Source organism: Notolepis coatsorum (assembly GCF_963971535.1).
Source record: "Notolepis coatsorum genome assembly, chromosome: 1".
Lineage (NCBI taxonomy): Eukaryota > Metazoa > Chordata > Actinopteri > Aulopiformes > Paralepididae > Notolepis > Notolepis coatsorum.
Window position 1 is genome coordinate 209,948,078 of NC_140165.1, and position 12,722 is coordinate 209,960,799.

At 44.1% G+C, this 12,722-nt stretch overlaps 1 protein-coding gene across 2 annotated transcripts in view; it reads left to right on the forward strand.

Moving 5' to 3' along the window:
- The window catches only part of ets1 (v-ets avian erythroblastosis virus E26 oncogene homolog 1), an 81,838-nt gene that overhangs the window by 30,832 nt on the left and 38,284 nt on the right, over positions 1–12,722 (forward strand). The window contains exon 1 of one of the 2 annotated variants that reach the window (XM_084326426.1): positions 5,634–5,932. The exons of the other annotated variant lie outside the window; for it this stretch is intronic. Within the exon in view, the coding sequence (XP_084182552.1) occupies positions 5,866–5,932 (67 nt within the window). The 5' untranslated portion in view covers positions 5,634–5,865. Of the gene's footprint in view, positions 1–5,633; positions 5,933–12,722 lie in introns of those variants that run through there. 2 annotated transcript variants of the gene reach the window in all.

Consider the following 12,722-nt stretch of genomic DNA (forward strand, 5'->3'; position numbering starts at 1 on the left):
ATTTTTCCTCCTCGGCTGTGGGGAGGAGGGAGGAGGGGGAGGGAGGGAGGGAGGGAGGGAGGGAGGGAGGGAGGGAGGGAGGGAGGGGATGACGAGCGGAGGGAGGTCTGGGAGGCAGGGAGTCTCGGAGGGGGTGGGGATAATTGAATTATCTGCACAATGGAGTGATGGGGGGCACGTGGTCCTGCTAATGGAGGAAGAGATGTCCTTTTTAGCCAGGCTAATTGTTCAGAAGAGAGCCTAGGCTTTGTTCACTGAGGCCCCACTGCTAACCCTGCACACTTACTACACGCACACACACACACACATATACTCACACACACGCACACTCACGCACACGCACACCCGCACACACACACACACACACACACACACACACACACACACACACACACACACACACACACACACACACACACACACACACACATAAACACTCACTCACTCACTCACTCTCTCTCTCTCTCTCTCTCTCTCTCTCTCTCTCTCTCTCTCTCTCTCTCTCTCTCTCTCTCTCTCTCTCTCTCTCTCTCTCTCTCTCTCTCTCTCTCTCTCTCTCTCTCTCTCTCTCTCTCTCTCTCTCTCTCTCTCTCTCCTCCCAGCCTGGTCTGTGATCTCAGCAGGAGAGGATACAGCCTGTGGCATCCTTACACAGCAGCCAGTAGACAGGCCTGTGACTACCAGACAGACACCACAAGGACTCCACTGTTTTATATGTGTGTGTGTGTGTGTGTGCATATGTACACTGTGTGTGTATGTACAGTTTGTGTGTGCGTGTATGTACAGTGTGTGTTTAAATGAGTCTCTCATTGACTACATGTTCATTGATACCCATTTGCACAACAGGCCGAACCCATCAGACCACATCCATTGTCTATGATATCTTATTTTCTTTCACAAACCCTTGGCTGGATGCGGTTGAAGGTCTAATTCAGCATATGTGTATAATATATATATTTATTTATATACTGCTATATTCCTATTGTTACTTTCATAAAGAAACCGAATGATATTAGATTATTTGTATGCAAAGCCTCCAAAACCACTGTTGTCCTGTTAGCATACATTGGGGACCGGTGTCAAAAGGAGACAAACATCAATCGACAGCTGTGTGAATTGCTCTGTATAGAATAACCTTTCAGTTAACCCCGCAAAAAGAAGCAGGTGCAATGGTTCTGCATCTGAGTGAGAGCGAGAGAGAGATGAGATTTAGCAGCAAAAACGACTGCTGCTGCTGCTAAACACCATGGCTAATGCGTGGAGCCAGCTAACTGTCAAAACCATAGCAACAGCATTTGCCAGGTGAAGGAAGGAGACATTGTAACCTAAGCTCACATGTTGCCTGATGTGGGATACAGCTGTGCACGGGTAAAATATGTGTTCCTCCTGTGATTATAAGACGTGGGCAGCCTTTTTGTGTAAAATATCTGTTCCTCCTGTGATTATAAGACGTGGGCAGCCTTTTTGTGTAAAAGGAGACTGTGATTTGAGTAATAGCTTTGTGCTCTGGTGGGAACTAGGCTACACTGGCACACCTACTTCCAGTGAATGACGCTAAGCTAGGCTAAAGCTGCGGCTGTTCCCTAAGCTTAATGCATGCACAGAGAAGAAAAGGGTATGTATCCGCTTTTCTAACTCCAGGATAGATGGCAAATAAGCTAATTTCCCCAAAAGTTGGCGTGGTCCTTTAATAGCTGCTGCTGTTTTATCATAACTGAACTGAGCAGCAGCTGTTTGTGTGACTCTAGGACACAGCGAAAACACACAAGCTCCTGTTGCCTTTGTAGCCTGGCTGCCTTGAATTTAGAAATAAATGGGTAAAATTCAAAATGAACAAAAACAAGCTGATGATTAAAATATATTCCCTTAGAATCAATGGCAGCTTTATTCAACAGTCAGAATAGTATCTTAAACCCCTTCTTACTTGGCAACATTGAGGGCTTCTTTTCTCATCCTTCATACCAGTGGTCGGCTATGCAGTTTTCATAAATTCATAAAATATAAAAAAACGATTGCTCGAAAGGAAACACAACTCTCCTCTATTGGGTTGGCTTTTTTGTTTCTTATTATTGATTTAATTATTTAGGCAATTCATTTTTTCCATTATTTTATATATATATATATATATATATATAAATACACGTTGTACCCTTCAATATGTACAGTACTTCCTCTACTTATCATAAAGATATGGCTTTACTCTTTCAATCTAAGATTACATTTCTCATAACAGGCTGGTCATTCATGCTCAGTATATTCTTAGAAATGATAATGTAAGCGCTCTCTTAGAGCAAAACCCACTCTCTTTAAGGGTCCTCTGTAAGTTAGTGAAGAGGCCTATTAGAACACAGCCCTCTTTAAGGGTCCTCTGTAAGTTAGTGAAGAGGCCTATTAGAACACAGCCCTCTTGAGAAGGGGACTTCCCCAGATATTAGTCAGCAATGCCATTAGGCCCTAATGGCCGTCCTCGGGCAAGAAAGGACCAGGGGGTGTCCCCTTTTTAAGAGTAGATACGAAGGAACTCATTAAGGAGAAAAACAAAGAGTTCCAGTCAGAGAGACTGGCTGACCGACTGACTGACTGACTGACTGACTGACTGAAGTGAGAGGTAGCCTTCTATCACCACCCCTCTTCTCCTCCGTCAACCCCCCCCTCCCCTCCCCCAGTCTGCCTCTGGTGAAGTGGTCTGTTTGCCCGCACCGCCGCTCCTGTCGGGCGGTTCTGCCGTGTGCCTCCATCTAGCTGGTGAAACCTGATGCAAGCCTGCTAATGGAGCCAGTGTAGGACCGCCGGTTAAAAAATCCATACCTGATCAATACGCCTGGCTCCCCAGTCTCCCTGCAGATCCCATTTGGAAATTCATACGTAGTGTAAGCAGGAGTATCATATTGACTTGCATATTAGGATGCACCGTATTGACTTACCCTAACAAGGTTACTGTCAATGTGGGCGGACACTTGGAAATAGAATCCCGGTGCCTCGTATAGAGAGAACCTTTTTCTGCCACTGTTTTATTAATTCGTAGAAATTAATGGGTCGTTTTTTTTTTTTGCATATAATTTATCTTGAGAACATGAAAATAATCACTCCGACACACTGGTATTCTTGCTTCTTCAGTTTGTCATGCAGACATTTACCAACGTTACGGTCAACAGACCTTATGGGCATAATAGAGAACTGCCGCTTGTCAAACGCTGTCAAACCTGATTGACCGAAACATTGGTAAATTCACACATAAAAGTGACGGGGAAAGGATACCAATGTATGTGTATGGGTGATTCTTTCCATGTTCAAGATATAATTGACCTATCTCAAACACCGCCCTCTTTTCTTAATCCTCCAATCACAACGGCTGCTTCCCTGAGGTATTGGAATGGATGATCAAGAAAAGAGGCCAGCGTCTGAGATAAGTCAATTACCAAACTTGCATTATAATTGCATGTAATTTATGAACTGGTCTCCGCTTATCCTGCCAGTGTTATTACTTGGGACAACAATCCCCCCCCCCCTCTCTCTTTTGACAGCAGTGGTCTGTTCCACTTGAGCTAAAGGTGAGAATTGCTATGACAATCTGTTGCCATGGCAGGTATTTTCTTGTGATTCTTTTTTGTCTTCAAGTGGAAACCTGTGGTTAGGTCTCTCTCTCTATCTCTCTCTCTCTCTCTCTCTCTCTCTCTCTCTCTCTCTCTCTCTCCCTCTCATATGTCCTTTTCAAAGGGCAGGACAAAATCTTGATTCAATTTTCCAGTATGGCATGCTGATTGCTTGGTCCTGATTACACAAACGAATGAAGAAGTACAAAATAAATGGAAACTGAAGAATCTGGCCAGTAACCCCGTTTCAAATCAGATTCCCATCGATGACCCTGGTCACAGAAGTCCCAATTTGATTTGTTTCGATATCTTAAAAGTCGAACCTATTTCTTCAAATTACCTTAAATTTTTTTTTATATAATACGCTTCATTTCATCCTTTAGTCCAGCCATTGAATTCTCTGCGTTTTCCCAAAGACGTCATTCTTTCCAAAAGGCCTGAGAGGCAGTTCTGTAAAAAGACACGCTCTGTTTTTATTGATGAGTACAAGGTGAACAGGAAGTACTCTGAGGTGTTTATGAGGCCCAGTTACAAGTTATGAGGACGCTTGGACCCGCAGAATTGGACACAGACGGTCCTTTTTGGCTCAAGACGCTTCATTTAGGTCACTAGTCCCTGTAGATCACTGGTTCTGAACTGTCTTTTTTTGTTTTGTGACCCAGAGGTTCACAGAGGTTTGCTTGTCCGTGATTCCCATATGCTATAGTCAATCATAGAATGGTGAACTTTGACCCAAAATAATGATTTTCATTCCCCATATTTAACTTGGATAATGATGGAGGGCGTTCGACTTCAAACATGTATTATTTTTCACAAGAAAAAAAGCATCTATACCAAAAATTATAAACATGATCATGTATTTACATCTTTTCCTGACCCTTCAAAATTATATTGTGAACCCCTTTGGGGGTCCCGACCTCCATGTTGAGAACCACTGCCTGAGATAGGCCTACCATTTCTTTGAGATTGGCAATGTTTCCCATGGGAGAGAGCTAGGAAGCCTATTCAAACATAATTTTTCTCAAGTCACGTTGCCATACAATATATTGAAAATTTCGGTGTTGTGGGCTACTATTCACTGCATGTGTTAAAACTAAGTGTTATGTATCACTCATTAACAGTGTTGTGCTAGTTACTGAAACATAGTAACTAGTTATCATTACTAGTTACTTCATTTCAAAAGTAACTCAGTTACTTTACTGATTACTTACACCAAAAAGTAATGTGTTACTGTGAAAAGTAACAAAAAACACATTATTTCAATTGCTCCCTTTAATGCCCTTACAGATTCTTACAGTCAAAATCTGTTGATCAACTTGACAGTTTCCATTCACATCACTGAATGCAATGCAAAAGAATACAAATTACCACATTGTATAGAGTGGGGGTAGTGTTGTAAGATTAGGGTGTTGCCTGCTCCTAGAACGCTCCCCTGTACTCCTACTACGGTGATTAATACAGGAGAAGGTAACATTCAATACATAACAATAACGCAGTAACAAACCATAAATTTAGTAACAGTAATTGAGTTACTGAATTTAAAAAGTAATGCATACTTTATGAGTACTAGCTACTGCCAAAAGTAATGGCGTTACTTAACAAGGGTTTTGCTACTGCCAAAAGTAATGGCGTTACTTAACAAGGGTTTTGTATACTACTAGTCAAATAGGCTACAGTACTTATCAAGATACAATGTAGACCCCCCCCCAGCCCCACACACACACACACCTGCTTTACAACTCTTTCCAAAGTCCTTATCACTCAATGGACTGGAGTAATTTGCGAGAACATGCGGGTCATTGTCTCCGGTGACGTCCGAGAGGATTATACCAGTGGATTCTTCTCGCCGAGACACAGAGGGCAAGAATGTAATTGAATTGTGAATCACTCGGCGGTCCTTAACGCCGCCCCTCAGATGTCGTGTCCTCCAGGCTGCAGCACCACCCGCCTCCTCGGCGCGCACTGAGCGCACAAACACGCCCAGACGAAGACAGAGAGAGGGAGAGAATGAGTGAGTGAGAAAGAGAGGAAAAAGAGAGAGAGAGCGTGTGTATGTGTAGCGCAGAGGGAGACAGGAGATTGAAAGAAGTTTGTAGTAAAATAAATATAATTTCGTTGCGGCGGGTCAATTGATTCAGGAGGACAAGAAAAGCGCCCAATGATTTAATTGGGAGGCAGATGAAGACAGCTCTTCTCTCTAACTTGTTTCGGAGCGATTGTATTATTATAGAGAGAATAAGGGACGCACCGTTATTAAGATACAATTGGTCTGATGATTATGACGGCAGCTGTCGATATGAAACCGACTTTAACCATCATAAAGACTGAAAGAATGGACGGTGAGTAAAGAAACTATGATTTAAGACCTTAACAGTTTTGTCTATAAAATGACTGCGTGTTATTATTGCCCAGTGAAGCCGGTTTATACATTTTTACAATTTAACCAATCAGAAGTGCCTCTTATCTATCTATACCGGTTGTAATGATTCCCTATAATAAGCCATATGGACCGGGACGAGACGTCCTGATGCGGAACAGCTTGAATATGTCTCCTCATGTTAGTTGCTCGATACTGGACATCACGCCTGACACTTGAGAAAAATACAATGATGCCAGAGAAGCTATGCGTTCTGCCCTGCTCTATATACATAAGCTGCTTGTTGTCAAACTATTATTTCGTTTTTAATATTTTTCTTTGATTTAGACTAGGCCTATAATTTGCTAAAGGCTATGGTGCGTGTGTTTTTAATATTAATAGGGAATTGGGCTGTATTTACATATGCTTCAATACAATTAAGCACTATTCAAGTTGGCTTTGCACTGTCATGTTAGTAGACATGGGTTAAATAAGTCACACTACATTGTAAGTTGTTGAACTAAATGTTGAAACCATAACTAAACAATATATACATTTGCATGTTTAATTATAATTGATTGTGCATTCAAACACATTCAGATATAACAAACAACAGATGACCTATTCATTTCATGCACCATTGCATTCATGCATGTTCACAACTTTTGTTTTAACTTTCAAAAGTCATTTGATTATGTGTTATTGGAATAGCACAAGTAGGTTAGTTGTGGTTTGGTCTTTTCTCTCTCTCTCTCTCTCTCTCTGGAGAATCAATCCCCCTCTCCCTCTCTTCTGCCTTGGTCTATCTCTATCTCTCCTATCAACATCTCATCTCTCTCAGATCACTGCCTACAGTATAGTTTCAAGTTTCTTTATTAGTTGTCATACAGAAGTACAGAATACTTTTATACAAAATGCTTCTTTCTGTTACGCTCCAGAGACTGTGCTAGACAAAATAGATAAGTACAAAATAAGTATAGCAAGTATAAAATAGAAGTCAAGTACGTAGACAAAAGTGTTCAGTATATACATATATACAATGTACAATGCAGAGTAGAAGTACCTGAGTTACAATACAATATACTATACAGTACAGTATATCCCTCCTAGCTCTCATTGCTGCCCCATGCAGGGCAGCCCTGGGTGGGGGAAGGCATGGCACTCTGCCCACCAGGCATGGGAGACTGGCACCGGTGCCTAGTCATCACTCCTCCCTCCCTCCCTTTCTCCTCCACCTCCCCCTCCAGAGGTTCCAGAGAGAGCGAGTGAGAGAGAGAGGGGGGAAGACTGAGGTGATGAATCTGCAGTTCTGCCTGCCTGCCTCTTTGACCCTGCTGCCTGGAAGCCCTGGCTTGGCTTGGCTTGGTTTGCTCCAGGACTAGTTCAGGGCACAGCGAAGGGAAAGCCCACATGAACTGTGTTGTCCTCACAAAAAGTACCATAGCATTTACATCATTTGTTTTTGTTTTCCGGTCACTACCACCACGGCAGTGACCAAAAAGAATGCCATAATAGGCTGCCATCCGGGTACCATGGTTAAAATTGGATGATACCATGGTGTTATTTAAGTGCATGCGATGAATTCTACCATGGCAGTACCATGGTAAAAATACCATCTACCACGATCCTTTATTTTTGAAATTGTGATGTGATTTAAACTCTCTTGTCCTTTCACTTCTTCTTAAGTGACCCCCTTCTGGCCGCTTGGCTGACTGTGTGGAGGCTGTACTGTACGCTAGCTGCTGCTTCTCTCCTCCCTGTGTGGAGGCTGTACTGTACGCTAGCTGCTGCTTCTCTCCTCCCTGTGTGGAGGCTGTACTGTACGCTAGCTGCTGCTTCTCTCCTCCCTGTGTAGAGGCTGTACTGTACGCTAGCTGCTGCTTCTCTCCTCCCTTTGTGGAGGCTGTACTGTACGCTAGCTGCTGCTTCTCTCCTCCCTGTGTGGAGGCTGTACTGTACGCTAGCTGCTGCTTCTCTCCTCCCTGTGTGGAGGCTGTACTGTACGCTAGCTGCTGCTTCTCTCCTCCCTGTGTAGAGGCTGTACTGTACGCTAGCTGCTGCTTCTCTCCTCCCTTTGTGGAGGCTGTACTGTACGCTAGCTGCTGCTTCTCTCCTCCCTGTGTGGAGGCTGTACTGTACGCTAGCTGCTGCTTCTCTCCTCCCTGTGTGGAGGCTATACTGTACACTAGCTGCTGCTTCTCTCCTCCCTGTGTGGAGGCTGTACTGTACGCTAGCTGCTGCTTCTCTCCTCCCTGTGTGGAGGCTGTACTGTACGCTAGCTGCTGCTTCTCTCCTCCCTGTGTGGAGGCTGTACTGTACGCTAGCTGCTGCTTCTCTCCTCCCTGTGTGGAGGCTGTACTGTACGCTAGCTGCTGCTTCTCTCCACCCTGTGTGGAGGCTGTACTGTACGCTAGCTGCTGCTTCTCTCCTCCCTGTGTGGAGGCTGTACTGTACGCTAGCTGCTGCTTCTCTCCACCCTGTGTGGAGGCTGTACTGTACGCTAGCTGCTGCTTCTCTCCTCCAGTGTTAATTTTGTCAACAAAAATGGAGACGAAAGATGTTCGTCAACAAAGGTTTTTTTCATGACGACAACGAGACGTGACGTCACGTTATTGAAGACCATGTCACGCTAACGAGACTAAATAGTTTATTAAATATCGTTGACCACAACTGAGGACACAAATGTAATTTACAAAAACCAGGACGAAATTTCTCTTCATGTATGTTGATATTGTTGACTAAAACAAGACGAGACAAAATAATTATAACTTTTCTTAATGCCGTCGTCCCGACAGAGCAGTGTGACGGGGAGCTCTGTTATTAGCATTAGCTGAAGAGCTATTTGAAAAGCTAGTTTTAGCTTTAACGTTACCTTGGCTAAAGTTGGGCCTATTCATAATCCAGCTGCAGACCTGCAGGCAAAGTACAGCAAGTTGGCAAAGGAGTATTCCAAGGTAAATCACTTTTTCACCAGTAACGTTACATTCTTTCCATTTAGCTCACGCTAACTGACTAACCTAGCTCACGCTAATGTGGCTAACTGATCGACCTCTCGCACACAATTAATGACATGTTGCGGACAGCCATACCGGTGACAATGTTTAGCTTTTAGTGCCAAATGATAAGAGTCTGAGGCGGAGTCTCAAAAGAGAATGTTGAATATTTATTGTGCATTAAAAATCACAACAGAGCCTCTGCTACTACAGTAGCTAACCTAAACGAAGCCTTCTGGAAGCAAGTGCAACAACGTATAATGTCCGTGTGGAACCAATGTGCCAAAAACCTTTCCGTGGGTGAAGCATAGTTGTCATTTAATGATACTAATACTAATCTACACAATCACCTGTTGTTGAATAAATACCATTACTTTCTAGTTATTACTAAAAAACAGTATATATATAAAACGGTAGCTGTAAAAAAGAAAAGAAAAAAAAGTTGTATAATTTATATAATGTACATTTTTTTTGTACATTAACTAAAAATAGACAAAAATGTCATCCGTTTTCGTCGACAAGATCTAGACTAAAACAAAAAAGACAAACTGACTAAGACTAAAATGCTCAGACATTTAGTTGACTAAAACTGACTAAACGAAAAATAAATGAAGATGACTAAATATGATTCAAACGAAAAAGGAGCGCTTGACACATGACTAAGACTAAAACTAAAATGAAAATAGCTGCCAAAATTAACACTGCTCTCCTCCCTGTGTGGAGGCTGTACTGTACGCTAGCTGCTGCTTCTCTCCTCCCTGTGTGGAGGCTGTACTGTACGCTAGCTGCTGCTTCTCTCCTCCCTGTGTGTGGAGGCTGTACTGTACGCTAGCTGCTGCTTCTCTCCTCCCTGTGTGGAGGCTGTACTGTACGCTAGCTGCTGCTTCTCTCCTCCCTGTGTGGAGGCTGTACTGTACGCTAGCTGCTGCTGCTTCTCTCCTCCCTGTGTGGAGGCTGTACTGTACGCTAGCTGCTGCTTCTCTCCTCCCTGTGTGGAGGCTGTACTGTACGCTAGCTGCTGCTTCTCTCCTCCCTGTGTGGAGGCTGTACTGTACGCTAGCTGCTGCTTCTCTCCTCCCTGTGTGGAGGCTGTACTGTACGCTAGCTGCTGCTTCTCTCCTCCCTGTGTGGAGGCTGTACTGTACGCTAGCTGCTGCTTCTCTCCACCCTGTGTGGAGGCTGTACTGTACGCTAGCTGCTGCTTCTCTCCTCCCTGTGTGGAGGCTGTACTGTACGCTAGCTGCTGCTTCTCTCCACCCTGTGTGGAGGCTGTACTGTACGCTAGCTGCTGCTTCTCTCCTCCAGTGTTAATTTTGTCAACAAAAATGGAGACGAAAGATGTTCGTCAACAAAGGTTTTTTTCATGACGACAACGAGACGTGACGTCACGTTATTGAAGACCATGTCACGCTAACGAGACTAAATAGTTTATTAAATATCGTTGACCACAACTGAGGACACAAATGTAATTTACAAAAACCAGGACGAAATTTCTCTTCATGTATGTTGATATTGTTGACTAAAACAAGACGAGACAAAATAATTATAACTTTTCTTAATGCCGTCGTCCCGACAGAGCAGTGTGACGGGGAGCTCTGTTATTAGCATTAGCTGAAGAGCTATTTGAAAAGCTAGTTTTAGCTTTAACGTTACCTTGGCTAAAGTTGGGCCTATTCATAATCCAGCTGCAGACCTGCAGGCAAAGTACAGCAAGTTGGCAAAGGAGTATTCCAAGGTAAATCACTTTTTCACCAGTAACGTTACATTCTTTCCATTTAGCTCACGCTAACTGACTAACCTAGCTCACGCTAATGTGGCTAACTGATCGACCTCTCGCACACAATTAATGACATGTTGCGGACAGCCATACCGGTGACAATGTTTAGCTTTTAGTGCCAAATGATAAGAGTCTGAGGCGGAGTCTCAAAAGAGAATGTTGAATATTTATTGTGCATTAAAAATCACAACAGAGCCTCTGCTACTACAGTAGCTAACCTAAACGAAGCCTTCTGGAAGCAAGTGCAACAACGTATAATGTCCGTGTGGAACCAATGTGCCAAAAACCTTTCCGTGGGTGAAGCATAGTTGTCATTTAATGATACTAATACTAATCTACACAATCACCTGTTGTTGAATAAATACCATTACTTTCTAGTTATTACTAAAAAACAGTATATATATATAAAACGGTAGCTGTAAAAAAGAAAAGAAAAAAAAGTTGTATAATTTATATAATGTACATTTTTTTTGTACATTAACTAAAAATAGACAAAAATGTCATCCGTTTTCGTCGACAAGATCTAGACTAAAACAAAAAAGACAAACTGACTAAGACTAAAATGCTCAGACATTTAGTTGACTAAAACTGACTAAACGAAAAATAAATGAAGATGACTAAATATGATTCAAACGAAAAAGGAGCGCTTGACACATGACTAAGACTAAAACTAAAATGAAAATAGCTGCCAAAATTAACACTGCTCTCCTCCCTGTGTGGAGGCTGTACTGTACGCTAGCTGCTGCTTCTCTCCTCCCTGTGTGGAGGCTGTACTGTACGCTAGCTGCTGCTTCTCTCCTCCCTGTGTGTGGAGGCTGTACTGTACGCTAGCTGCTGCTTCTCTCCTCCCTGTGTGGAGGCTGTACTGTACGCTAGCTGCTGCTTCTCTCCTCCCTGTGTGGAGGCTGTACTGTACGCTAGCTGCTGCTGCTTCTCTCCTCCCTGTGTGGAGGCTGTACTGTACGCTAGCTGCTGCTTCTCTCCTCCCTGTGTGGAGGCTATACTGTACGCTAGCTGCTGCTGCTGCTTCTCTCCTCCCTGTGTGGAGGCTATACTGTACGCTAGCTGCTGCTTCTCTCCTCCCTGTGTGGAAGCTGTACTGTACGCTAGCTGCTGCTTCTCTCCTCCCTGTGTGGAGGCTGTACTGTACGCTAGCTGCTGCTTCTCTCCTCCCTGTGTGGAGGCTGTACTGTACGCTAGCTGACGCTGCTGCTTCTCTCCTCCCTGTGTGGAGGCTGTACTGTATGCTAGCTGCTGCTTCTCTCCTCCCTGTGTGGAGGCTGTACTGTACGCTAGCTGCTGCTTCTCTCCTCCCTGTGTGGAGGCTGTACTGTACGCTAGCTGCTGCTTCTCTCCTCCCTGTGTGGAGGCTGTACTGTACGCTAGCTGCTGCTTCTCTCCTCCCTGTGTGGAGGCTATACTGTACGCTAGCTGCTGCTTCTCTCCACCCTGTGTGGAGGCTGTACTGTACGCTAGCTGCTGCTTCTCTCCACCCTGTGTGGAGGCTGTACTGTACGCTAGCTGCTGCTTCTCTCCACCCTGTGTGGAGGCTGTACTGTACGCTAGCTGCTGCTTCTCTCCTCCCTGTGTGGAAGCTGTACTGTACGCTAGCTGACGCTGCTGCTTCTCTCCTCCCTGTGTGGAGGCTGTACTGTATGCTAGCTGACGCTGGGGAGGTGTTGAGCCAGCTGTCAAGGTGGCAAAGCTATGATTTGTCATGGAAACATGACACCTGACTTAAAGTCTTGACCCACTGAACAAACTAACACTGAGGTTATGAGTCACCACATTTACCACCCTCTCCGCCTTTTACTATAATACCTGCAGAGAGGGCACGTAGCTAACACACACACACACAGAAAACACACACACACATGCACAGAAAAACAAGACACACACACTCAACACTCGAATAGAAAAAGTGCTGACAGCTGCATCGGAGTTGCCAAAGCGTATCGCTATCTTGCAAAACCATTTTGCAACGCTAGCTCCCGCTCACACTG